Raw genomic sequence first — 26239 nt, 5'->3', positions numbered from 1 at the left:
AAACCCTTGGCTGGGAGCAGACATGAGAAGGGGGAGCCCCCTACCCATCATCTCTCCTGCTGTCATGGTTCCTAGCTAAGCCCAACCCTAGAGCTGCTTTGAAACTTTTCTCCACCCCAAAACATGGGGAAAGAGGTGGCAGTTGGGGGGAATGAGATGTGCTTCTGAGCATGGAGGGCAGGAGGTGAATTCTTACATGTGCTGGGGATTTTTAAAAAGTCCCCCAGAGGCTCCTGGGCTGGATCTAATCTGAATGGGGGTAGTAGCATAGCTGTACCACTGCACCCACTCTGGATCCACCCTGATGATGTATGCCACCATTTTTTAAAAGTATCGAATGCTCACAACTTCAGTTGAGGTCCGTGTGTGCAATAGGTGTTCAGCACCTTTGAAAAACAAAAAGAACATTTGAAAATGTAAGATATAGCATACAGTACATTGTACGTCAAAAGCCATACTTCATATATTAAACTTAGAGACAGACTAACAAGAGAGAGGATGCATTCTCCAATCATTAGTAAATAGTTAACTCTTTACTGTATCTCTGAAAAGACTTGACATGTTATTTTTCACTTGGTACCTGCCTCTGAAGACATTTTCCCCTGTACAATACTGATAATGCATAACCAGACCGTGAAGCCAGCATTTGAATCAGTGAGTGACTCTATTAAATTCAAAATGTATTTTCTCTTTTCCTGCAGATCTATTTCTAACCTTTTAAGAAAGAAACTCTTTAATTTGTTCAGTGAATTACAATGAATTTAAGTGTAGCAAGTGGGAGCTGGGGTGGCATGGGAGGCATGGGCACTAGGGTGTATAGTTAGCATTTCAGAGGTTGTAAGTTTGATGCTATAGCCAAAGTGTTCATGGCATGGCCTGTCAGATTCCAACAAAGCTATGAAAACTTGCTAAATACCTTGTCACAAGGACATGAGGGGGAAAAAAAGGAATCAGATACAGTTTTGACACAGAGACTTCATTATTACTTTAAAAGCTTCAATTCAGAAAAAAGAACTAACCGTGTATAAGTCCATCCCTATTCAGGTCAGTTTTTAAGCATGTGTGTTCTCACTTTATGCACATTCAGTGAGACATAAGCACATTTATGCTTTACTTAATTAAGGTCCAATATAACAATCAATACACATATATACCCACATATATCTTACTTTACAACATGTGGAATCAAAACTAGATCAATTTTATGCTGCCTTAAATCCAGAATAAATCTATAAACTTCCAATAGAGGCTATTACAAAGTTCTCACATGTTTAAAGGTATGTGCTGTTTTGTTTATGTGGTCCAAACAACTGAACTGCTTGACAAACTATGAATGAGATTCCAGCTAGGCCTAAAAGATGTTTTCTGAGTAGACAGGAGAGACTTGATGTGCCTTAGAGCTATAAATGAACAGCTAAAATATGAAATGTCTACAACTCACTAGCCCCCTACATTTGTTTTTAGGTTCAATGGTAAATGGATGGGGTTCTGCGTCTGATGAGGACCGTAACTTTTCTAGTCATAGATCTAGTGTAGGTAGCTCCTCAGATGACTCCATCTTTACCAGCGGCAGTTTTGCACAAGCACTGGTTGCAGCAGCAGATAAAGCTGGTTTTAGGCTGGATGGAACCAGCCTAACAAGAACAGGTTTGTAGACTCAAAAGTTGATGCTTTCTGCATGAAGGGCTTCTCTTCCTTTCTTCCACTTCTACTTTTCAGTGAACCTGTCTCACTCAACATTTATCTAACATGCATGGAAAAAGGTGGATGGATTTTTTATCTGCATAGTTTAATCAAAGCTTTACACTGTGTGTTAATTTTGGCAATCCAGAGCAATGAATAGCACAAGCTTTTAATTACAACCTTTAGTCTGCTATTTCTCTTTACTCTGCCTCCACTATAGATTTACTGACATGTGTTCCCTTTTATATTGCAATGAAGAGACTACTAATTTTGCCATGCAATTTCTGATGATTTAGTTTTTGCAAAATCTCTCACAATCAATAATATTTCTCGTGATGAAAAGCACTGCTGTCTCCATTACTGCTTCTCTATCACCTCTCACTTGCAAAAACATTTTCTGGGAAGACTCTAAATGTGGGGTGAGGTGGTGTAAGTTTATCATTAACAGTGCAACTATTTAACAGCCCTCTTAATCAGGTGCCTCTGCAGGCACTTAATTCAATACCTAATTACATTTGGATTGCTGAATATTAATTGAAAATGTATCAACTGCACCTACAAGTTAAATGTAACAGTCCAAAATGACTCTTGCTTTTTAAACAACCCACATTATGCTTCTACAATAAAGTGGTAAATAGGAATAAATTTATAATTTACAAGCCTATGTGTCATTTTTCACATGTTTGTTTCTAAGAGCACAAAGTAAAATTTAAGTTAAAAAAAGTGTTTTGGATAAAGAGAGAATTGATTCACTTTGAACAAAACAGCGAAATAAGCATTGCTATTTATTTAAATCCAAAAACAGACTATTAGAACTATGAGAATTACAGATATTTGTTCTTTTTGTTAGGTATTCATTACACATTCCTCCACACAGGTGTTGCAGTGGTCCCATAATGTTGGAACTTTTAGTATTCTTCTCATATAAATCATGCATGTCAGTAAATGACTTGCAGTTAGGAAAATTGCCCAGAAACACAGGGGCTGCTAGCAAAATTTGTGTATATGCAAAATAACTTTAGTGACTTCATGGCTTCCTGACTAAAAGCTAGAGGGGTTGTGGCACCCGCCCAAGCCACCTGCAAAGACATATGGTGAAATCCCAGCTTTGTTTACACCAATGGGAGTTTTGCCACTGACTTGCATGAGGCCAGAATTTTACCCAGGCTTTTTAGTTAAGTTCCTCATTCTTTAAAAAGAGTTATTTCACTATTTGAAAAAGACGACTCCTCATATTTCTTTGTTCTATTGGGGAAACATTGATTGTTGTTTTGCTTTGGGAAAAAAAAGCTAATGTGCAGACATGCAGCTACACCAAGCAGGCAGCGCTTGGCCAAATAAAACTGATTATTTTGCCTCAGAAAACTCTGCAGAAAGTCATGTATAAGAAAAACAACCTTTTAAACCCTTTCCAATATTTGTGTGCTCTTACTCGGGTTGAATCAAGCCTAGTGAAGCTGTTGCCAAGATTTCCATTGACTTCAATGACCTTTGGATTAGGCCTATTAAGAGAAGCAAGCTCTGCCCCTGTCACACATGCACACACTTTAACATGTGTCATATTTCACAGTATATCTGTGCAAGGAAGATGTATCTTTTGTCAAGTGTTGTATCATCTTAGCTTGAAAAACACCCAAATAGGTTTTGAGTAAGTGTTATGCTGCAAGACAAGTGATTCTATGCACTTTAAAAATGGCATATTATCCTTGTGATAAGCATTACTTTCAGTATATGTCAGTATATCCCATTGTCATCATATAACTGCCCTGGCAATAATTTATTATTCTTTTCGTAAGAGTCTGAGTTGACAGGAAAAAGAAATACTCCCAGGTTGTGTCCAATTTGGTTCTCCGGGGATAGCCAGCAGTGACACACCTTGTGCCGCTATTTGTCCCTGGGGAACACCCGTACCACATGCTCTCTGGCATGTGGCAGGTTACCCCAGGTGCGGTAAGGGAGGCCTGGAGTCATCACTGGACTGGCCCCAGCAGCCTTATCTGGGATCCTGGAGGCATCCTGGGGGTGCACCAGTGGTGATCCTGCCACTAGGAGTCTGGCCAAGGTGTGGCTTTGCCTGGCCAGGCTCCAGTATTGAGTGGCATGTGCTGCCCCCAGTTGTGCCACTCCACTTTTTTTTGTGCAGGTTTTTTTTTTACTTCTGCATATCTTGGCGTCAAAGCCCCACCCTTGGTCTGCTTCCTTGCAGCGCAGAGAACAGCTCCATGTGCAGTTTGCGGCACCATATACTGCACAGTGGCACTTGCCTGGACACGACCCCTAGTTGTAGACTAATGATGATGTGATACCTCCTACAATACATCCTCCTAGGCTAGCATGTTCTATTAAACAGTATATTGATGCAGTCTTTAAAATGAATATTATCTTGTTGCTGTACCATAATCACTCCTTCATAGTGTAACAGGGTGTTTTTCCAGCTGAGAAGACGCAGCATTCTTTCTGACACTGTTTAGGGAGAGAGTCTCCAGGTCCTAATTCTTTGCCTATTCTGCATAGACATTTTCCCTCAAGGAGAAAGTGAATGTAAAATGCTATCCCTGATGTGAATGGAAACTTCTCAGTTGATAGCATCTTACGTTCACTTTGCATGCATGTAGCTGACTATGTGGAATGAAAGACACTGGAGCATCAGTTCCCAATCATATGATGCCTTATACTTTTAGAGGGCATCATGCTCCTTGCCATACTGTTCAATGACTTGTTTTTTCTTTTTCTTTTATAACGCACTATGACAGGAAAATTCAATTGCAAATGAAGATGAGCTCGGTGGACATGCCCTTTGCTCTATATGAACACATTTAATCCACCACAAAGAATTTGGCACAATTGAGCAGTTTTTTGCTTGAGAGACTCCAGATGAGAATAGCAAAGGTAGCTCAGGTCAGATAAGATTTGCAGTGAAAGAGCTGTGTTGGGAAGCTTGCACCGTCACCTGTCTGCCCTATGTCTGATTCATGTCAGTGCTATTGTTATTAGCCTCTTACTTCCATGGGTACATGAAACAATCACAGAAGCTGACATTATGAATTAAAAGTCAAACTTATGAAATCACTAACATTCAGTGAAATATGGAACTTCATCCTAGACTCACTCAGTTGTGCTTACATGTTAGTAGGAGTTTGCTTTTATAAGATATTTCTTTACAATGTGAGTAAAGGGTGGAATTTCAGGGTCATCTCTGAATATCTCAGCCACAGTATTTTCAAATTAAATCCTTAATATTTTATTCTTGTCTTTTTATGATTGTATTCCTATCTAGAGACAGTATGAAACCATAGAGAAAATAAGATACTAAAAAAAAAGCAATTCTCTCATGTATGAATACATGATTAAAAATTAAGAAACTGTGGGCAATATTTTGGACTGTAATTTTGCACTGTTCTTTCATGAAAGAAATTGCCAATATCATAAAAAACAACATAACTAAATTAATATGGATCCCGAGTCTTGCTAAACCAGGGAGTAGATTAAAGTGAGATTAGAAGAAGATTGTTCAGAGCATTGCTGTAGTCTGGCTGTCTTCTGCCAGTATTTTAGTCCTTTAAACACTTTTACTAGGCAACATAGTTTGGAGAAACCCAAAGGCGTCTCTAAATTACACCACAGGTCAGAAATAACATCCAAAAAGCATGGGGTTAAATGGAACACAAAGTACATACAGTACTTTGTCTCTGCCATGAAGTCCTACATAAATTTTGTCCAAAACCAATGGGTCTCCAATGAGCAGTGTATCTGCTCAGCAAGATCAGCGTATCTGATTGCCTGAAAACTTTCAACACTGGGTAACATTAAAACAAGTTCAAAATAAAGCCTGTTTAAATGTGACAGATGTAAAAGAAATTAAACAAAAAAGAAATGTATTGGGAAAATACATTATAAAATTCTCTTCCAGCCTGATTAAAAAATAAGAAAATCATGTATTCAGATACCTGGAAGACCTGAACCCAATAAATATGTGTATTTAAAAAGAAATGATGAACGGTGCTCATGTGAATCCTGCTCCAATACTGCTGAATGCTGCCCCATTAGAATAGCATCAAGGATGAAAAAATATCTATTGTAAAGGAATTATACCAACCAGTTTGGCCGTCAGTTTTGAATACTAAATCAACCCAAAGTGCATTTGTAATTGGTTTCAATAGACACCTATACTTTCATCATATACAATAAAATAAGGGGAGATTATTGCAAAAGAAATGTACCTGTGCTTTTATTTTGGGAGGCCACTAGTTATACAGGCCTACTTTAATATGTATTTTGTAAAATAAATTATATTATCATTGACATTACTCTATAGACTTAGTTCACTGGTATAACTTAAGATGAGAATCTGGCCTTGTGTGTATGTATCCTTGTGTAATCAGAGAGGGTGTCTATGGAGAACAAATTTGACATGGGTGTAAAACTGTTTTCCCCTCTGTAAGAATAGGTAGTTGTTCAAACACATCTATTCAGCATATAAAGTATGTAGGCATTATAGAACACACTTATTATAATGGATAGAACAGATTGAATTAAAACAATAAAAGACCACATAATGCTGAGTTTTCCACTTTGTGTACAGGGTGTACCTAAAAGCAATAGTCATCACTGGGGACCTTAACAAGAATCCTGCTTTTCATTCAAGTTGCCCCTGAGAACTAAAAAATATTCAGTGGAGAATGGGTAGACATCTAAAAGGACAGCCCAGTTCACTGCAATAATGTTTCCCATATGTTTTTTTTTAGGCAAGGCATATCCTTCTTCTCAGAGACCTCGGCCAAGCAGTCCATTTTCTACTGATAGCAACACAAGTGCAGCTGTGAATCAGAGTCAGAGACCTAGGCCTACTAAAAAACACAAGGGAGGCAGATTGGACCAACCCCCATTGCCACACCGTAGGGAAGGAATGACAGACGGTAAGTTCTGTGGGTTAAAATCAGGTCTGTGCTGATGTGCTGCAACATGTACAGTGCACGAGTTGAAAAAACAATGTAGTGTTCCTTAAAGCAGTGGGGCCAACCTTTTTATCAGACATCCTGCAGATTAGCTTTACACCTTCCCTACAATCTTCTTCCCCTGCCTGATCAGCTACTCTGCTTTCTGCTCCCTGCTGTGGGCTCTCTGCATAATTTGCTGTTTGCTTTCATCTTCATGGTCTGTGCTGCTTTTCTAATCTGCTGTTCTGTTTTCTACTCCATGTCCTGTCTGCCACTATCTCCTCCCCAGTCTGCCATGTACCACACACAGAAAATGCCTGTGCATGATATAGCTTGGCTACCCCTGGCTAAGAGAATATATTTTGGAGTGGGCTTTTTGTTTTGCATCTGAAATCCCTTAGTCCCTAAATCCTCAAGTGAGCAATGTTGAATTAAGAGATATGTAAAATTTGGTTGCTCCATTGATCAAAATTTAAAACAAACTTCTTTGGTCCCTGTCTTTTTAAACTAACATCTCTTGGATTTCCTATAATCTTGATCCAGGTCTTATCAGAAATGACTGAAATTCACATGATCTTTCATCAGAAGCATAACTTTTGGGTAATTTTACACAAGCTATAAAACTCAGATAAATAGTCGTAGCTGTATTCAGATGAACAAATTCCCAAGAAAAAATTCAAGGCAACCCTGTTTTCTACTTCATTCATGCCATTTGCTAGCCAACAGAAATGTTCAAAATAAGTCATGTCAGGGTTGCCTAACATTCCTGTCTCGCAGACTAGTCATGCGGCCCATTTTTCTACCCACCTCAGCCCCTTAGGAGCACTTTCTCTCTTTTCAATTCTCTGGCAGCCCCACAGAGAGGGAGCTCTAATCTATTTCTCTCCAACTCCCACTTCTCACTTGCAAACTCCTATTGTGTTTGTTCCTTCTTTTTTAATTACCCAAATGATTGGCTCTCCCACTTGTCTCTGCCAACATATATATATAATATTACAGAACCAAGTGGAATATATATAAATGTGGTTTTTGTGTTACTTTTTTAATACAAAAATTGGGGATTTTTTTAGCACAGAAAATCAGGATCCCTGGTTATTAACCAATCTTTGCTTCAGTTCACCTGTGCTGAGGTTACAGTGTATGGGATACTCACAATGATTGTAAGGAATGCCTCACAGGTTGCTTTCATAGTAAATGAAAGGGAATAGTAATCAAAGAGAAACAAAGAATAACTTGCTTCTGCAAAAGAGGCTGTTTGCTGCTAACCATTCTACCATAGGCCATTTTTTGTCCAGGGTATTGTGAGACTGCAAGGACCTGCGAGAGTGGTACCTGCAGTGACTTGACCTGTAATCAAACTAGCACTCTGCGCTCTTAATGGTGGCTCAACTAATCCCAAACTAAAACTCATAGTCTCTTCTCAGGGGTTATGCTTTCCTGGAGCATCTGAATTCCCAGTCCCTCAACTGTAAAACCAGTAAAGAAGGCTGCCATTGCCCCCACTTTTCAATTATAAATCACCTTGCAGTTTTTCCCTACGTTAATCTTGTTATCAGACAGTATTCATGGTGTCTTGCCTGGCATCACACCAAAACAGTCAGCTACTAGCCAGGTCTGGACATCCAGGATAAATGTTGTACCTGACATTTGACAGAGAAATCCTATTTGGATGCATAGGTGGTGCATTGTGGGGTGGGGGAGAGCAGACAGAGACACCCCCCACCCTCCCCCAGATTTTGGGGGGGGCTCTGTTGAACACGTCTAGGGGTTCTGCAAAAGGTGGCTATGCTGCTGCTGCTGCTGCAGCTCCTCCCACAGACAGAGGCAGCAGGGAGCGCAGTATCAGCACGCAGAGCCTGTTGCAGCTCCCCTTGTGGCCAGAGGCTGCCCATGCACCAGCAGCAGAGCACAGCTCTCAGTGCCTCAACCTGTCCCAACTGCTGCTTCTGTTGGGATGTGGTACCGCTGCGAGAGGGAGAGAGACAGAGAGATCCAAAGGGGGTCCGTGCCTCCACTCCCCATTTTAACCAGAACCTTTAAATTGTGCCTCCCTGCTATCAACTCTTACAAGTCATCTATGTTTAGATAGAAAAACCAAAGTACTTGGTAATGCAGTTATGCATCAGGGCGTCTCCAGGGAAATCACTATCCTTTTTGGTTTGCAACTTTTCTGGAGCCGTTGATCTTAGGGAATGATTTTGCTTCCCTCAGCACATGCTATAGCAAAACGTCTAGTGATAATGACCTGGGCATAGGGAACTGAGACTTTAAATCCTAGTCTCTCTAATTTTTTGATGACTTAAATTCCTACTTTGCGCGCGTGTGTGTATATATGTATAATGTTTTAAAGGACGCATCTATGGCTACCAGTTTTTTATGTTGTGAAGTGTTGGGGGAGTGGGGTCCAGGTCAGCCTTCTCTGATATGGGAAGAGATTTATTATGGCCCCAGATGCAGAAAGGTCTTTGTATAGGTGCAGGGAGACAGCAGTTTGTGTCTGGTAACTATAACTAAGGCAGGGAGTGATTACTGGTGCAGAGCATACAAGTTGCTTAAGCAGAAATGGGGTGTTTTGAAGGGACCTTGCCAGACATCAAATAATTAGATAGCTTGATCAGAGAATGTTTGGTTGGTGGGAGCATAAATCCTTACAGTTGAACCCAGACATAGTTCATCCTGGGTTAGGGTGCAAGCGGTCAACACTGTGCAATGGAAGCATTTACATGTAATACTTCCAGACGTGTGCAAAGCCTTATGAAAAATAATACCACATTTCACTTAAAATCATCTGATCATATCAAAATGCTTTATACATGTGAGTTTCCACATCCCTGCTGGGCATCATGTAACAAGTATTCCTATTTTAGAGATGGATAAAGAAGGAAACCTAGGTTAAATTTCTTGCCGGAACTCACCGAGGAAATTCCTTCCAGAACCAGGAGTTGTAACTGGACAAATACAGATCTCCTGTTCCCGTCTCTTTTTTCCTCACCAGTGTATGGTTACTGAGAGCTCTCAATCTGCACTGGGATTTCCAAATGAAAGTCTCTGTAGCCTGTGAAGTAATAATACTGAAATAGTGTTTAAATTTAATGTTTGGTGTTTTTATTTCTGTTTTACTGTCTGCCACTCATTTAGGTTCCGCCATATTATTTTTTTCACACTTGTTCATTTTAAACTGTAATAGTCCTAATTTGTAGAATGTCGTTATCCAACATTATATAATGGCTGCTTTTGCTGGATTCAATGGATGTCCAAACAGAGGCTATACATTACAAGTTTAGTAATCTGACTTCCAATTGCACAAGCAAATGCCAATTTGTGGTTCTGTAAGCTAACCAGCTATGATTGCAATAACATCAATTATAAGAAAAAACATTTTTGAAGCCAACATCATAAAACAATTTCAACATTGGCAGACTCTCATACCCTCCCTCTTCTACCTACCATAACTCAAACACATTCATTGGCATGAAAGGTCACAGCTATATTCATAACTAAAAAAGTCTCAAATAAATTGGTACTGAGCATAAAGTGCATACCAAACCTGCTGACAGATTATAAACTCATGCTAGGTAGAAAATAGATATTCCAAAGTGGAATATTTAGCACCCCATTCAAAAGCAAAAGTACAGTGGCACTAGAAGATGCAACTCTTCCTCGTTTTTGGTCTCATTGTAGTTACAACCCAAGACATCATGACACATCTGTACTATTTGTCACAACTTTTCAAGTTTCATGAGAAGTCTTTACATTGCTGTAATGTACCAAGGATAAAAAACAAAGGGATAGAGCCTCACCAGGTGTTAAGTCAACAGAGATACTGACTTACAGCTAAGGACCTATCCCAGCATGCTAAAAAAATAGCCATAAAATTGACCATAATATAGTACATACTTATAAACTACAGGTTGATGTATATGCACTACAGGTAAGCAGCATGGAAAAACTTCTTAGGTGAATGTCTGTGGCGCTTCCATTTTCTTTTTATCATTCTCAAAATGATCTTGGATTAAATAGAAACCCTAATCTATTATTAGGCTATTTTAATTTTTAATCATATTGTCCGCATCGCCAGGCTTTGTCACTGTCCTAGCTTTCTGTATAGTAAAAAAACCACACTTTTTCATTGAAAGCCTAATTTGAAACCTTGTTTTAAATAGTAGTACCTTAGTGGCTTGGATATAAATCTGATGTTTATGTCACAAAATTGGCTATTTCAGTAATCAGTTGGCTATTTTATAAGGACTTGAAATATACAGTTATTCAAAAATTTTAACAATTACAAATTTTCATTGAATTTTGAAACTATCATGCAAAAATATTTGCCATCATTAGCTGGATTCATTTAAAATATGTATTTTGACATGGGTATTGTTATTGTTTTAATGGTAAACACATTTAAATTAATTTGATATTTTTCAAAATTAGAAATTAGGTCAACTTTGAGAAAGTTGTACTTGCAAATTTTGAATTTATTCAAACTCCAAATGCCAAAAATGAAAGTAAATGCTTGGAGTGAGGAAGCAGGTCCCAACTCAATTGAAATGAGGATACCCTGACAAATAAAAACATCCTTCAGACTAATATGCATATGCATTTTCTTTAAAAAGTAAAAAAAAAAAAAAGCTTCCCAAGGGACCCATACAATTTTTAAGGGAGATTTTTTTTTCCTGCAACTTCAAACAGATCTTTCATTTCAGTTAAATATTAGTTTGTTCTAAATCTTATTCACGTTTTTTAGATCTTCCACCACCACCAGACCCGCCCCCTGGTCAGGGTTTAAGGCAGCAGATAGGCCCTGGCCAACGTGGAGGTTCGGCAGAGAGAAAAGGAAGTTCTCTTGAGAGGCAGCATACATCCAACATAGATGAAGCAAAGAGCTCATTGGATCGTCAAGCTAGAACATCATTAGAATGGCAGCGACAAACCCAGGAATGGATAAGCTCCACAGAACGTCAAGAAGATTTAAGGAAAGCCCAACACAAACAAGCGTTTGGATCAGGTGTGTGTGCTGCACCAATCAAAAACAGAGACAGCTTTTTGAAACATTTCCACTGAGCATTTATAACTCACAAGAATGTGAGATAAACCAGAGACTTTAGCATTTTCAAGGCTCATAGTAGAAGAATGAAACATCCACAAGTGGAATGAAAGCCTGCTAATCTACTTTGATCCAAGTTCAAGGTTCTGCGTTCCCTCCTGCAACGTTGAGATTGCATTAAAGCATAAATCAGTGCATTCTTTACATGGCTTTGGGAATTAATACTGTTGCCAAATGTTGCAGAAGGAAAATAGAAGCAGAACGCTGTTCTTGGCTGGCAAGAAAAGAGGAAAAGATTTCTAAGTATTTCCTGATACGATATATTTAATTGTACTTGGAGGGTCATATTTCCCAGTGTTTTCAACCAGCACCTAAACTGAAGCTAGCTGGTTTTGTATGCCTGCAGTAGGCTGCCCCTTCTTAACTTCAGACATTCCATCAGTCTTTCCAGCTATATTTGTAGTATCATTTTCTCTTTATCTGAAGGTATGACAAAGCAATCTTCATCAGTTAAGCTTAGCATGGCAGCACTTCAGTCTTCCAGTTTTAATCAGCAACTTACCTTTTTTAAGTACTAATCTTGGTTTTTACATTTATTTCAGGCTTGTTTAAATGTGTAAAGGAAGTAAGATTGGACTGCAGATATAGTTGAACAACATTCACAATTTCCTCTGTCAACCATTTCATATACGTTAACTATTTTCTTTAACCCACTTCTCATACTTAGCTCACTGCTGGTTAAATAAAACAAACAAGGAGACAATTAAATGAGGAACTGAAAACAGTCAAAGCATACACCATGCTTTTCTAGGGTTATGTTGTATATTTGTGCATGCAATAAACTTGCACAAATAATAATAATTATTCAAGCAGTGATTCTCTTAGATATTTTACACACTCACCTAATGTCTGTTAAAACAATGAGGTACAGGAGGCACCTGTTCCTGGATAATAGATTTATGAATATGGTACCAGTGGCTATAAACAGATGTCACGTGTCCCAAAATAAATCATTTTATCCCAGGACAAAGTACAGTTGTCCAGAAGTCCACAGGCTTTTTTCCAGGATATATCTTTGAAAGGTTCATGGTATAAGAAGTCCTGACAGTTTATGCTGGGACATCCCAAAGTGCATCTGAACAGTAATTCTAGGATTGCAACATTGAATCAATGACAGAAAAATAACAGTGCAGTCAGCTGTTTGCTAAACTCTGATTAGAAGGACAATGTATGTACACACCAATCCAGGATATTTCTGTTGTGGGACAAACAAAGGCACGGCTTGTCCTGGGACAAATGCAACAGCCATTCCAAGCCTATATATATTCCCTTTTATCTCAGCCTCAGGAAGAAAAAATTGTTCTGCTGAATTCTTGACAAAAGAAAAATTATCTTAATGTCTACTTACAGTTGATACAGTAAATACTGTTAACTTATTTCAGAACATAATATTGCTCCTGTGATTCCTTCATTAGTACCATCATGTGAAGGGAAGTACCTTCCCTTCAAGTGAAAGGTAACTTAAATGAATATCCTGCTTCCTTCATCATACATATATTGGCTTCAAACAATAACAATATATTAAAGTTACAATGCATAGTCCAATAATGACCTTAAGAGTAACAAAAGAGATACTTCAATTTCTTCAACATATACAACAAAATATATTTATGTTTAACTCCTGTGTTCAAAGTTATAATTGCTATGGACCTTAGGGTTTCGTCTCTTAGTAGTTGAAACCAGAGGGACAGAAGAGGATAGCAACTAATCAGTACCACAGGAACACTGCAGCAATAGAATTCTCATTGCAGCCCGGAAGTCTGATCCAAATTCCTCCCTCATCTTCTGCTGCCCAAAGTGACCAATGGTGCAGGTCTCTTTCTGAGGGATGGAATGATTATGCATTGCTTGTCCTTTAAAACTGAGAGTCCGTCGTTGAATCAAAAAAAACCCAAACAAACAAACCAGCCCAGTCAGCTTCATGCTAAACTCTGATTTGCACAAGGTGCAAGGTGTGTATACACCAATCCAGGTTATTTCAGTTCCAGAGCAAACACAGGCATGACTTGTCACAATATCTGCTTGTCCTTTGAAAACAACTGTTTGCCCTTTGAAACTGAGGAGGTCCAAGGCATGTAAGAAGTTCAAGGTTTCCCTTGTTATATAGTTTAGGAGGTGTTACTGTTCTTCTCTTTGGTGGGAAGGATATAGTGAACTGACCTCAAAACCTCTCTGCAGTGGATTATAGTGGTTTGCAAGTGCCTACTGGGTGCATCTACATGAGTAATTAATGCAAATCAATAAACTCCAGAGCAGTTGGAGCCAGAGTAAACTGCTCCTGCGTGCAATGTCTACACATACGCCCGGGACAGCAACAATTTGAGCTGGGGCACAGCAGGCCTGGGCTTGCAGGGGGCACAGGGCTTAGCCCTATGGTTTGGGTGGTGATATCAGGTGGTGGAGGGGCTGGTTGGGGCATGAGGGTGCAGAACCTGCAGAGCTGTGTGGCTAGGCAGCAGGTAGGAGTCTGGCCCCTCACTGGCTGGGCTGACCAGGTGCAATTTACACCCATAGTCAGTGGCTTCATGTAAATTTCACTGCAGGTAATTACTCCTCCATAAGATAGTACTGTCCCCAGCATTACTATTCTATGGTGGAGTTAATTCGTTTACTGTTTCCCTAATACCAGCACATGTGTAGACAGCAGTGCTTTACTGTGGAGCTAATTAGTCTGCTCCACAGTAAAGTATATGTATAGATGCACCCACTATGTATATATTTCTTCTCCACTCCAACTTCTTGCTTTTCAGCTTTTCATCTCCATATTCTTCCTCTGCTAATTTTAATACGGAATACTTATGCATGATTTTAATAGTAATAATTATGAATGGACATCTTTACCTTTTTCCCCCTTTAAAATCTATCCTGAACTGTTTCTTTTACTCATGATCAAGTTTACTGGGTCATCAGATAGCAGTTGCATTTCTAAAATATTTCCAAAGAAGTCATTTTAATTGGCTTCTTTCTGAAAAGAACAATTGCTCAATTTAATTGACATCATTCTAAACATGTTCACTGATACTAAGTGTTAATATTTTGAAAGCATTTTTAGATTGAAGGTTAAAGGGGTCAATGGATTCCATTCTATTACAATAGAAATCTTATATGGAATAATATATTCATAGTAGAAAGGATCAAGAATCCTAGTACCCTCGTAATTCTTTAAGTCCTCGTTTCCTTTTTATTCTCTAGTGTGTTGTTTTTAGTCAGTGCCTCATATCTACATTTTAGATCCCAGTTATCCAAGCACTTACACATGTCAATAATTTTACTCTCCTAAATAGTTCCATTGATTTGGCTCACGAAAGAAAACTGTGAGAGTGCTCCAAGTTGTGCATATGCAAACGTGTTTGATCAATCACAGCTTTCAGAACAAAGACTGTGCACACTTTACTAGTAAAAAAATTAACACAATTTGGCTACTGTACATATAAAACAGCAATTGTGGCTGAGTACTTTCTGAAGGATGCATTATTTTATGTTACTCTCCATAATATTGAATGACTTATAGCGTGAACAATTTTGATTATTTGTCATATTATTTTTTCAGTAAATTACATTCACATAAGCCAATGAATCTTTTAGTCCTTGACTAGCTGCTATAGTAACCTCAACTGTTGTAGGACCCAACCAATGATCTAGTCCCCCCCTCCCCTCCAAGAGTATGAACTCATAGATTCATAGGCATTAGGGCTGAAAGGGACTTTGTAAGATCATTGGATCTAGCCCCCTGCCCAAGGGGCAGGAAGTCAGCTAGGGTCAAAGGATCCCAGCAAGATAAGCATCCAAATGTTTCTTAAAAGTGTCCAGAGTAGGTGCTTGCATCATTTCTGGGAGGAGTCTGTTCCAGGCTTTGTGGGCTCAGACAGTAAAGAAGTATTTCCTTATGTCCAGCCTAAACTGATCTTGCAAGAGTTTGTGATCATTGAATCTTGTCATCCCTTGGGGTGCTCTGGTGAACATGTGTTTCCCCAGATCCTGATACACACCCCTTATGTACTTATAGGCTGCCACCAAGTCACCCCTGAGCCTGTGCTTCTCCAGAAGAGTCCCATAGCTGGCAGCCTCTCTTCATAAGGCATGATCATGCATGTGGCTCTCCTCTTAACTCTTGCAGTCTTCTCCACATCCTTCCTAAATTGTGGAGCCCAGAATTTGATGCAGTACTCTTGGCCTTTTTTAGGCTAAGATCATGTGTAGTTCCTGTTCTTACCTATGTCCTCCATAGGAGGTCTGTGTTGAATGGATTTTTGGTGTTGGGAGGTGGAACTGGAGCTTGCTCCATCCTCTCCATGCATCAGCCTGGTATTACAGTGCTTCCAGGAGTGGTGCAATAAATACAACCCCCCCCAAAAAAAAAAAAAGTACTTCAGCTGCAGCCTCACCAAGGCTGAGTACAGGAGGAGGATGACATCCTGGGTCTTGCTTGAGATGCATCAGTAGATGCAAGCCAGAGGTTTGTACACTTTGCCTGCTGCAGTATCACATTGATGGTTCATGTTCATCTTGTGGTCAATCATGACCCCCAAGTCTCTTTTGATCATGGTACTAGTGAGTGTAGCATTGCTGAGCCTATAAATGTGATGGACCCTTTTTTTACCCAAAGTGGATCACCCTCCATATTGAATGCCATCAGGTTTTCATCTGCCCACTTTGTCAGCCTTTTCAAGGTTGGCCTGGATCACCAGCCTGTCTTCAAGTGTGGACCCTCTTCCCCAAAGTTTGGTGTTGTCAGCAAACTTAGCCAATCTGCTTCTGACACCAGTGTCCAGGTTGTTTATGAAGACATTAAAGAGTACAGGACTGAAAACAGAGCCTTGAGGGACACTGCTAGTCACAGAGTGCCATGTGGATTTCATTCCATCAACTACCACTCTCTGGGTCTGACCTCGAAGCCAGTTCCCCAGCCATCAGACTGTGGAGTAGTCAAGGCTGCAGTTGCCCAATTTTTCCATGAGGACATCATGGGACACAAGGTCAAAGGCTTTTTTAAAAATCCAAATATATTATATCAACCTCTTCTCTTTTATCCAAGTGATACGTCTCCTGGTCATAGAAGGAAATGAGGTTGGTCAGGTAAGACCTACCCGCAACAAACCTGTTTTGTCTATCCCTCAGAATGTTGCCTTCTGTTAGCCTGTCAAGAATGGTTTCTTTGATAACTTTTTCCAAAATCTTCCCAGGGATTGAGGTCAAACTGATTGTCTTGTAGTTTCCTGGGTGTTCTTTCCTCCCTTCCTTGAAGATGGGCACCACATTGGCTCTCACCTTGGTCGTCCCGCATCATGTAAGGCAAGGTGGTCCCTTTGGGCTGGTGAAAAACCGACGCAAAGTAATCATTAAGCAGATTGGCCTCTCAAGGCCTTAACAACAAGCCTCCTGAACTTATGAAAACAGCTTTCCTAAAGTCAAGGACTACTGCATTGCTGGCTGACTTGCCAGCTTTGTGATGGATAGTGAAAGTGGTCAACTCATGGTCACTGTCACCCAAGTTCTTTCTGATTCTTAGGTCACTGAGAAGAGCATGCTCTTTGGCCAGCACCAGGTCCAGCAGTGGCTTACCTCTTGTTGGCCCATAAACTTCTTGAGACAGGTAGAGCTCATCCATGCATATAGGGAAGCTTTGAGACTGATTGGATTTGGCCGAGTGCTCTTCCCATGATATGTCCGGGTAGTTGAAGTCTTCCATGGCAACCATGCACGGAGAGTGTGCGGCTTTGGCCAGTCCCTGACAAATTCTTGACCAAGCTCTTGTTCCTGAGTTAGAAGTCTGTAGTAGATTCCTACCATTGTATCCCCTTCACTACATTCCCCTCATATTCTAACCCAAAGGGTCTCCAGCCATCCTCCTTGCATGCCAATCTCAGCCTGTAGGGACATGTAGTTCTCCTTTACATAGAGAGCTACACCACTGCCCTTTTTTTCAGCACAATCTCTCCTGTACAGGGTATAACCATTTATACCCATAGTTTGGTCATAAGAGGAGTCCCGCCAGGTCTCTGTTATCCCTATGAGATCATTGTCATTTTTGTTTAGCAGTTCCTCCTGTTTATTCCCCAAACTCCTAGCATTAGTGTACAGGCTAGTATGTCGTTGGAGGCCCTAGGCTTCCTTGTACTCATGGAAAAGCTCTGTTCCTGGACTAGAGTAGGAGTGGGTTCCCTTGAGCATCCTAACCTGCTGATTTTGCAGCTGATGCTTGGTGAGCTTGCTCTGGTGGTTATCTGCCCATTTCCTGGCAAGCTTAGTTTAAAGCCTGGTTGAGCAGGTCAGCCGTTCTGGCTGAGAAGAGCTTTTTCCCCAGTGGAGTAAGGTGGAGGGCATCTCTTCCCGACAGACCACTGCCTCTCTCTCGAAGAGCAGGCTGTGGTCATAGAAGCTGAAGCCTTCACAGTGGCACCAACGCTGCAGTCTTCTGTTTACTGCCTCAGTTCTTCTCTCCCTCCTCAGCCCATGACATGTAACCGGAAGGTTTTAGTTGTGCACTCTTGCTCCTCAAGTCCTTGTAGTTTTTAAATGAGCACCCATAGCCTAATTCTAGAAAGTGTCTTTGCTGATTACTTTTGTTCACCTCTAAGGTGTTCCAACTAGCAGCTTCAACCCTAAATGTTGTATGTTGAGTTACCTCATTGATCAGCACAATGTAACACCAGGTTTGATAATCATGAAGTCATTAGTTGCTCAACTGAAGTGGACTATATAAAGGCTTTTCCTGTTGTATAAGTGCAAGAAATGTAGCAAATGAAAGCTCAGTCCTGCAAAGGGAAAAACATAGTCAGTGGACCTCTTGAGGATCACAGTGCTGGGAAAAAAATGACACTCAATAAGCATAGTTGAAGAACTTCAGAACTGACTAGGGGATTTAGACAGAATATTAGAAGCCTTTGTTACATCTGTGATTTAATGTAATGATTTAATTTATGTATTACATACATGTCTCACACCAGCATACATTCAGTTAAATTATTAACAGAGATATGATTTATAATAGGATCTTTTTAAATATTTCACTATACCCATTATACCCTTACCCTTAGAAAAAATAGAAACCTTCCCCCCCAAAAAATAAGTTTTCAATATATTTCACACTCAAACTCTTCTGTGCAACTAGCAACTTTTCATTCCCAAAACATGCAGCCAGCTCTCTGCTAAACTGATTTACATTATTTGCTTTTATTGTTTTCTTTGCACATTGTACCATATTTCAGGCAGTCTTTAGTCAGAGGGTTGCCATCTGGGTTTCTTGTTAGAGCTTGCTGGTTAAAAACTTTTAATAAAATGTGAAGGTCTTTGACAGATGCTATTTTCTTATATCTTTTAAGAGTTTGCTTACATTTTACCAAGGACAGTACAGTCATAGTACACAAAATTGATATCAGTCCTTATTCCCTGAAGAGCTAGTGTCCTACTCTGTGAGTTTTAAGATTCCTCTCATCTTCCTTTCCCTTTTCCAAATATCCTCATCTTTCTTTACCCTGTATTGAAGGAGTCATGTCTCACTCAGTAACATCGTTTAGTAATGGGAAGAAGAGAAAGAGAAACCCAACTTAGATTCTGATCCAGTAAAGTACTTCAGCAAGTACAAATAAGCATGTGAGTAGTCCCATTTACTTCAATGAGGATTACTCTCATGCTTAACGTTAGCTTTATACTTAAGTTCTTTGCTGAACCTAGGTTTTACAAACTGACAAGGTTCCTTCCTGAAGATGGCTTGAGCACCGTGTGTACAAGAAAACAAACCGGTTCTACAGAATAAATGGCTTGCTTCTATAGTTTATGTGCCAGACCAATCCTACTCTTTGTTGCTTCCATTGTTATAGTTATAGCAGTACCCAAACCCCAATCATATCTGAGGCCTTGTTTTGCTAGATATTGTGGGAAAAAAACAGGGGTGTGAACCTGTTAGCACCAGGTGTTAGTCCTTGCTTGTGTATTCATAGTAAACTTACTATCCATTGCAGTGATGTCCTAAACATAGTGTCCAAAATCAAGCTACTCTGTCTAGGCTGTGTCCTAATATGAAGTGCTACAGTCAGGCTGTCATTCATAAGTGTTAATTAGCCCACCTAAAGTCCCATGTGGACTCCGTTCTTTTGCTTTCAGTTTCTGATGAAAAACAGCAGTGTGCTGGAGGACACCGCTTCTAGGTATGGTCCTCCTCCCTTTAGCAGCCTCATGTCAAAGGTTTTCTTGAAAGGAGGTATAGACAGAAAACTAAACCTGTGTCCAGTGTAGAGCACCAAGAAGAAAAAGAAAAAAATGTATACATCCCAAATATTCCAAACATTAAAATTACTTGTACAATACAGTTTTCCACTGGAATTTACAACCAGTAAAATAATCGCCAATATACTTTTACATCCTTGGAAATTACTGAACTGAAAGAAGCTAATTAAATTAGCTGATACTGTAGTTCTTTATCTAAATTGATTGAGGTAATGTAACCATAATTTAAACCAAAGAAAAGGGGGAAAAAGCACGTTTCTCCAAGCTTAAAGCAAAAATCTAATCATAGCTGCATTATTCTGGAAATTGTATTGCATGTGCATGTCTATTTTTATTAAGCAATCTATGATTCATCATCTCTTTTTTCATAATGAATCTAGATGTTTATAATTAATACAAACAAATTTATGAGTGTACATGAAAACAAGATTAAATTCATGCTGTTTTCATTGTTGTGGAAGCAGCAAAAAATGAACATGAAGGTATTTTAGGTACTGCTGCCATATCATACAGCAAAAGAAAAGAAAACAAATCTCCTTTTACATGCAATCTTTAATGGCTTTTTGTTCTCATCTGGATGATGTACTTCATAGAGAAGTTATATTTTCACTTTGTTTCTGTTTTCTTTTCTTCTAGAGGAGGCACTGGTGCCATATAGTAAGCCCAGCTTCCCATCCCCAGGTGGTCACAGTTCTTCAGGAACTGCATCTTCTAAAGGATCAACTGGACCTAGAAAAGGTGAAGTCTTGCGAGGAGGTCACCAACGCAATGCCAGTGACCTTCTAGATGTAGGCTATGTGGGATCAAACAGTCAAGGACAGTTTACTGGTGAATTATGTAAGTGCCTTTGTAGTTACAATTCAGACTGTCAAAAGAGACACAAAAACCTCATTAATAGTTTCAGTGATACAGGATTGACCTCTAGAGAGGAGGAGGCTCATTCTGACAGTCAGATATGATTCTGACCCAGATTGCTGTCACTTCTGAAATGTCTCTTTCCTATGATGAGGCCAAGTGGTTTAAATTTGTCTCTCTTTGGCAGTAGACTTGGGTGAGACTGAGCCCTACAAAGTGATTTTAATAGATGCAATGCTGTGATGTATGCTAGGGCCATTTATTTAATATATCTGTAAGTCTGCAATGATAGTGTAAATGGAAACTGAATCCACTGGGCGTTAGAACAGGCCTTTTGTTAGCCAAGTACTAACAACCCCTTACCTTGTACAGTGACAGCACTTGCATATCACTCTAAGAGGCAAAACAGATTTTTAGTGGATGTATCTGCACATGGAAGTACATGGTTCATGCCAGAGTTTATTGCTCCTGGGCACAGCATTTACATGTGCCCCTGAGACTGCAGCACTGAGCCAGGGTGGTGAAGCCCTGGCTGGAAGGGAGCCCCAGGAGTTAGCCCGCCAACTTGGGGTTGCTCTGCCTGGCTCATTGTGGTGTATAGTGGCTGACCGGGGCATGATGGTACTATAGTGTGGGGCTAGCTGGCGGACAACCCCCACTTGGTTGTACTCTCATGTTCCAGCCAGCCCTGTCAGCATTTACACATTGTGACTGCATAAAAAACTCCACCGTAAGATAGTACTTGTCTCAGACACAGTACTACTAAGCTACAGCAGGGTTAATTAATTTACTCCTGCCTAATATCTCTGCACATGTAGATGGAGACACTTTACTGCCAGGCTAATTAGGGAATGCGGAAAACATCTCGTGTAGATGCTGCTAATATTAACCAAGTTACCACACTGTATGGTGAGAAAGACATAATAGTTCTCTGCCTCTCTCTCACACACTCACCTCTCCCCACTACATGCAGTGAAATGTTATACCGCGAAGATGACAACTGATAAGTGCTAAATGTTAAACACTTCTTATCCAAAAAAAGTTGAACAAAATAACTAGGCATGTTTATTGTGTGTGCTGCAGTAATTTTACATTTAACTTCCTCTTACATATTGCAACCTTTTTTCTCTCTGTCTCTTTCTATAGAGTAGTTAAGAAGAGACATCCCAAGCTGCTCTGATGGACCATCAGGTCTGAACTCATGGAAGTGATGACACTAAACAGTGCAATGAACATTTTCTTTATTTATGTACTATTAAAAGAACTGTAAATGCAATGTAAAGACACACAGCCACACATATCCCACAGATACTTTACTTGTGTTCTTCTCTTTAATACACCATCCACCTTAAACTATTTCTTGTCAGGAGTATATAAAAAAGAAAGAAAAAAATCACCCTGAAGGATGAAAAGGATTTCCCTCTGTATATAATTTCTTTTGTTGCATTGCTATGCAAGCTCACCTTTTTAGCTATGTTCATATTATTGTCTGTTTTAATTGGTCTGTTGTACTATATGTGAATTAATAGGCTGTGGTGCCATATATTAACTTTTAATTGTGTAACTTTTATGTTTAAAGTTTGCACTGCAATTTTATTTGGTGATAAGCACAAAACTCTACTCCTCGTGACATGAAGAAGAAAAAAAGACTGAATGTGTGAAGAGCGTTTATGTGCTGTGAACTTTGTTGGATAACATTGGATGTAATGGAGTATGTTAGATGGTTTTCCATTGGGGTGTAGAAATAGGAAGATGACAGGCAAAATTGATGTTAGTGAAGACATCAGGGACAGAATTAAATTGTGTAATAAAAAGCAACATGGTTGCTTTTACTATTTACAAAGGGGTCAAAGGATGGAAATACGAGTTTCAAAAGTGAATATGAAGAAAAGAGTATAGCATGAGATGGACCTCTGAATAGAATTAGAAGGTTCTCAACTCTTAATATCAGTTTTTACCCACCAAATGCAACTGAATAAGAGAGGGGGACCCTTGCAACAAATTCAAGGAATTAAGGTGTTTCACTAAAGCGTTTTTATATTGCAGTTTGAAAAAGGATTACCATAATTAATCTCTCCAACCCAATAATGCCAAGATCTCCCAGAAGAAAAACAACAATATGAACTCTAGGAATATCAAGCAAGTAGTTAAAGATGCAATTTATTACTGAGATATATTCAGGCTGCTTCCAAAAAAGAAATATGTCAAAATAGCTTATTTCATCTTTCCAATACATGTATAGTACAGAGGATAGAGCTGCACCACTGAAATTCATGACATTAATTGTTTTTATGCAGTCTCAACAAGTCTTTGTGTTTCAGTAACTGAAGTCCTCAATAACTGAAGTGAAATCCACTGAATCAATAGTAAAAAAGTATTAGCATTTGAAAAGAAAGCAGCAGTTTGTAGTAAATATGTTTCTTGCAGTTTGATAAATTCTCAAAAATTGGATCCAAACAAAGAAAATCTTGGACCTATTTCTAATGCTTGGATTTAAATTAATGAGAAAATAACGCATGTTTATACGCTTTTTGAATAAACCAGACTCTGTAAGTGGACATTAATAACAGCATCCTGTCTCATCATTAGTTTCCATGACTTAGTTTAAAATTCATAAACCCCTGAAATCTCAGTGACTAGGACGTCAACTATTAGAAACATGTACATGTAGAGCACATTCATTCAATACTTAATTTAAATATTTCTTTCTACAGCTTTTTTCTGTTAGCTATTTGATCATGAATACAAGTTTGCATTTATACACTTTTTAAGTATAACCAGTCTATGTTGTTGTTTATATTGCCTTGAGCTCACCAGTATTAAGTACACTTTTAGTGATGGAAAAATCCTAGGACAAGTAAATTATACTGCTAAATTTATGTGTTGCTTTTCATTCCATTAAATTGCTCCATGATAAGATAAAACACTGCAGTTATCGTTTTTAACTCAGCACTAGCAAATATAAAAAAAAAAATTACTTAAGGCCAACATTGTTACTTAGCAGGTTACAAGCCAAAAGAAATCAAAGCAAGAGTATGAATTCATTTATATATTTAACCAAAAAAACTTGGTAACTTTCCTGCTGGTTTAACGGATATAGTTAAAATCATTGTTTAAAATGAACGTATTTAACAGGTAAAAAAAGTATAAGATTTTTGATGTTTTTATATCACAAAAAGATTATTTATTTGGATTATTTATTTGACCGCTGTGCTGAGCTTTGGTGGAACACCTTACTTACTAAATACTATTTATATATTGGTACCATTAGAAGTTTATAAAAGCCATTCCAATTACTTTCAGGTATGTGTTTTATCTCTTCCACTGAAAAGTAAATGTGTGTCAGTATTAAAGCTGTGCAGTACCATGATATTCACTAACTTGTCCATCTGCTTCTCTATGTTTTTGTTCATTAATAAGTTGCTTACAATATTTCATAAGAAGGAGTCGGTGTGTATGGCAAAGTGTCTCCATTTTCTTACAGGTGATGTCTCTTTTTTTTCTTTTCTATACAGTGTACTTCCAATGAACCACAATACATATTTTTAAAATGCAGTTTAATTTACTATTTTAAAAGAAGTATTCTTTCATTTTTAAAAATGGAAAACATTTATTGTGAATAATGTGTTTAAACAAAAGGGATTTTGTGGCAGCACTTAGAATTGTTTTTTTAAATTTGTTTATTGGCTACAGTTTTTTCACAAAAAAGTATGACCTCTTAATGTGTTTCATTGGTATTGTTAGTGCAGCAAAGTTTAATTGGCATAAAAAGTTGGTTAATAGTACTGTTGAAGTGTGTATTGTATATTTACTGGGGAAAAAATAAAACATATTCACATTTCAAACCTATGTTAAAAGAACTCGAGTAAGGAGTCAATATGTGAAAAACTGTAAACAAACCGAAACTGGGAACAATCAGGCAATAATAACATAGACTGAGCTATAAATATCACTGTCCACTTACAGTTAATTTAATTTAGTGCTATTTTTGAGCGCAGTTATTGGCTCTATTACAAATTCACCAAAACTAGTAGCAGCAGTCACTGAAGTCAATGCTGTCGTGCCTGCTTTGGCCAGTGGTAAATGTTGGCCATCACAGGACTGATCCAAGGCCTGAGGACCACATCCAGCCCACAGAACCATGGCATCTGGGGCATGGAGCTCCCCACAAGTAGGGAAATTTGGCAGTGGGGAGCAGTAGCAATACTGCCATCACACAACCACTGCCAAATTCTCAATTCCCATGAAGCTGGATTAGGGCAGGCCAGACCTTGTCCCTCTAGCTATGTGGATCAGGGCCAGGCCACAGCCACTCCCCCCTCACAGCTGAATTGGGGTTGGGTCATTCCCTGCCACGCTCCCACACAGCTGGATTGGGCCCCTACCATATCTGCCCCATATCCTACTAGCCAGACCCATCCCAAAACTGGGCTAGGCACTGCCCATCTGGCCTGTGGGGCAAAAAGGTTGGGCACCGCTGGGTTTATCTAAAGTTTGTCTATAATTAGAACAGTTGTAAGAATAAAACTACATTGATTTAGCTATACTGGTGCCAGAGCCCCATTTTAGATATGCTAGATCAATATAATACAAGGCTTGTAGACTCCTGGTTTGAAATTGCCATTTGCCACATTATGGAAGTCCTGTTTTGCACTGGTGTAGCTTATCTGCACTGGAGTTTTGCACTAGGGCAGCTACAGGTGCAATATCCCATTATACATAGACATGCTCTAAGTCACTTTCTTCTGTTTTTTGCATATATTATATGTTGTTTTAAAAAAGGAGTTGACAATGAGGTGTGGGAGGGAAGGTAGAAATGAAAAATATGCTTCAGTGGTGTATTGCTATATGGACAGCCATTTCAGTGATGTATATATACATCAAATGGCATCTAGCAATAGCGTTTTCTTCATGTGCACCAGGTTCCTGATCCAAAACACTTCCTAATCAATGACTCTTTTCATTGTTTTCTGGTAATATCCTCAAATACAACAGAAAAATGTTTTGTAACACCTTTGTAATTGATGACAAAAAAGTATAAAAAAGAGAAGCATGGATTGTTTTAGTGTATTTATTTAACTATCCAGTAGCCTAAACAGAGAGATGAGAGTCAGATTAAAATAATAATACTCTCTTTGACCTTTATGTTGCCAGATATTAAAGAAGTTCTGAGACAATCTTGTGAGAGAATCCTGAGAAGAGAAAGGGTTTGAGGACATGGTGAGAATTAGGGCCAAATCCCTTCACCTTTATTACACGTAAGTTTTACCTACTCCCCAGATGTGGCCATATAACTGCTGCAGTTATAAAGTATGACTCTTCTACACTTCACATGTAATATTAATTGGATCAATGGCCACAACATAGCTTCTGCAGTGGCCAGAAACCCAGGTCCTCTCCCTTCTATGTCACTAAGCCAAACTCCCCCTGCCTT

General features: G+C 39.1%; 1 protein-coding gene across 2 annotated transcripts in view; it reads left to right on the top strand.

Annotated features, from left to right (window-relative positions):
• The window catches only part of ROBO2 (roundabout guidance receptor 2), a 581029-nt gene extending 555169 nt beyond the window's left edge, over positions 1–25860 (top strand). The window contains exons 25-29 of one of the 2 annotated variants that reach the window (XM_019528742.1): positions 1465–1647; positions 6429–6599; positions 11365–11625; positions 20587–20688; positions 21952–25860. In XM_019528742.1, the coding sequence (XP_019384287.1) occupies positions 1465–1647; positions 6429–6599; positions 11365–11625; positions 20587–20688; positions 21952–21956 (722 nt within the window). In that variant the 3' untranslated portion in view covers positions 21957–25860. Of the gene's footprint in view, positions 1–1464; positions 1648–6428; positions 6600–11364; positions 11626–20586; positions 20788–21951 lie in introns of both variants that reach the window. The other variant, XM_019528743.1, reaches the window with a different exon arrangement.
• Positions 25861–26239: the final 379 nt, after the last annotated feature.

This window comes from Crocodylus porosus, unplaced genomic scaffold (genome assembly GCF_001723895.1).
Source record: "Crocodylus porosus isolate Cpor-Errol unplaced genomic scaffold, CroPor_comp1, whole genome shotgun sequence".
In the NCBI taxonomy this organism is placed as follows: Eukaryota; Metazoa; Chordata; order Crocodylia; family Crocodylidae; genus Crocodylus; species Crocodylus porosus.
The sequence above is the reverse complement of the archived record's forward strand: the minus strand, read 5'-3'. Positions and strand labels throughout refer to the sequence as shown.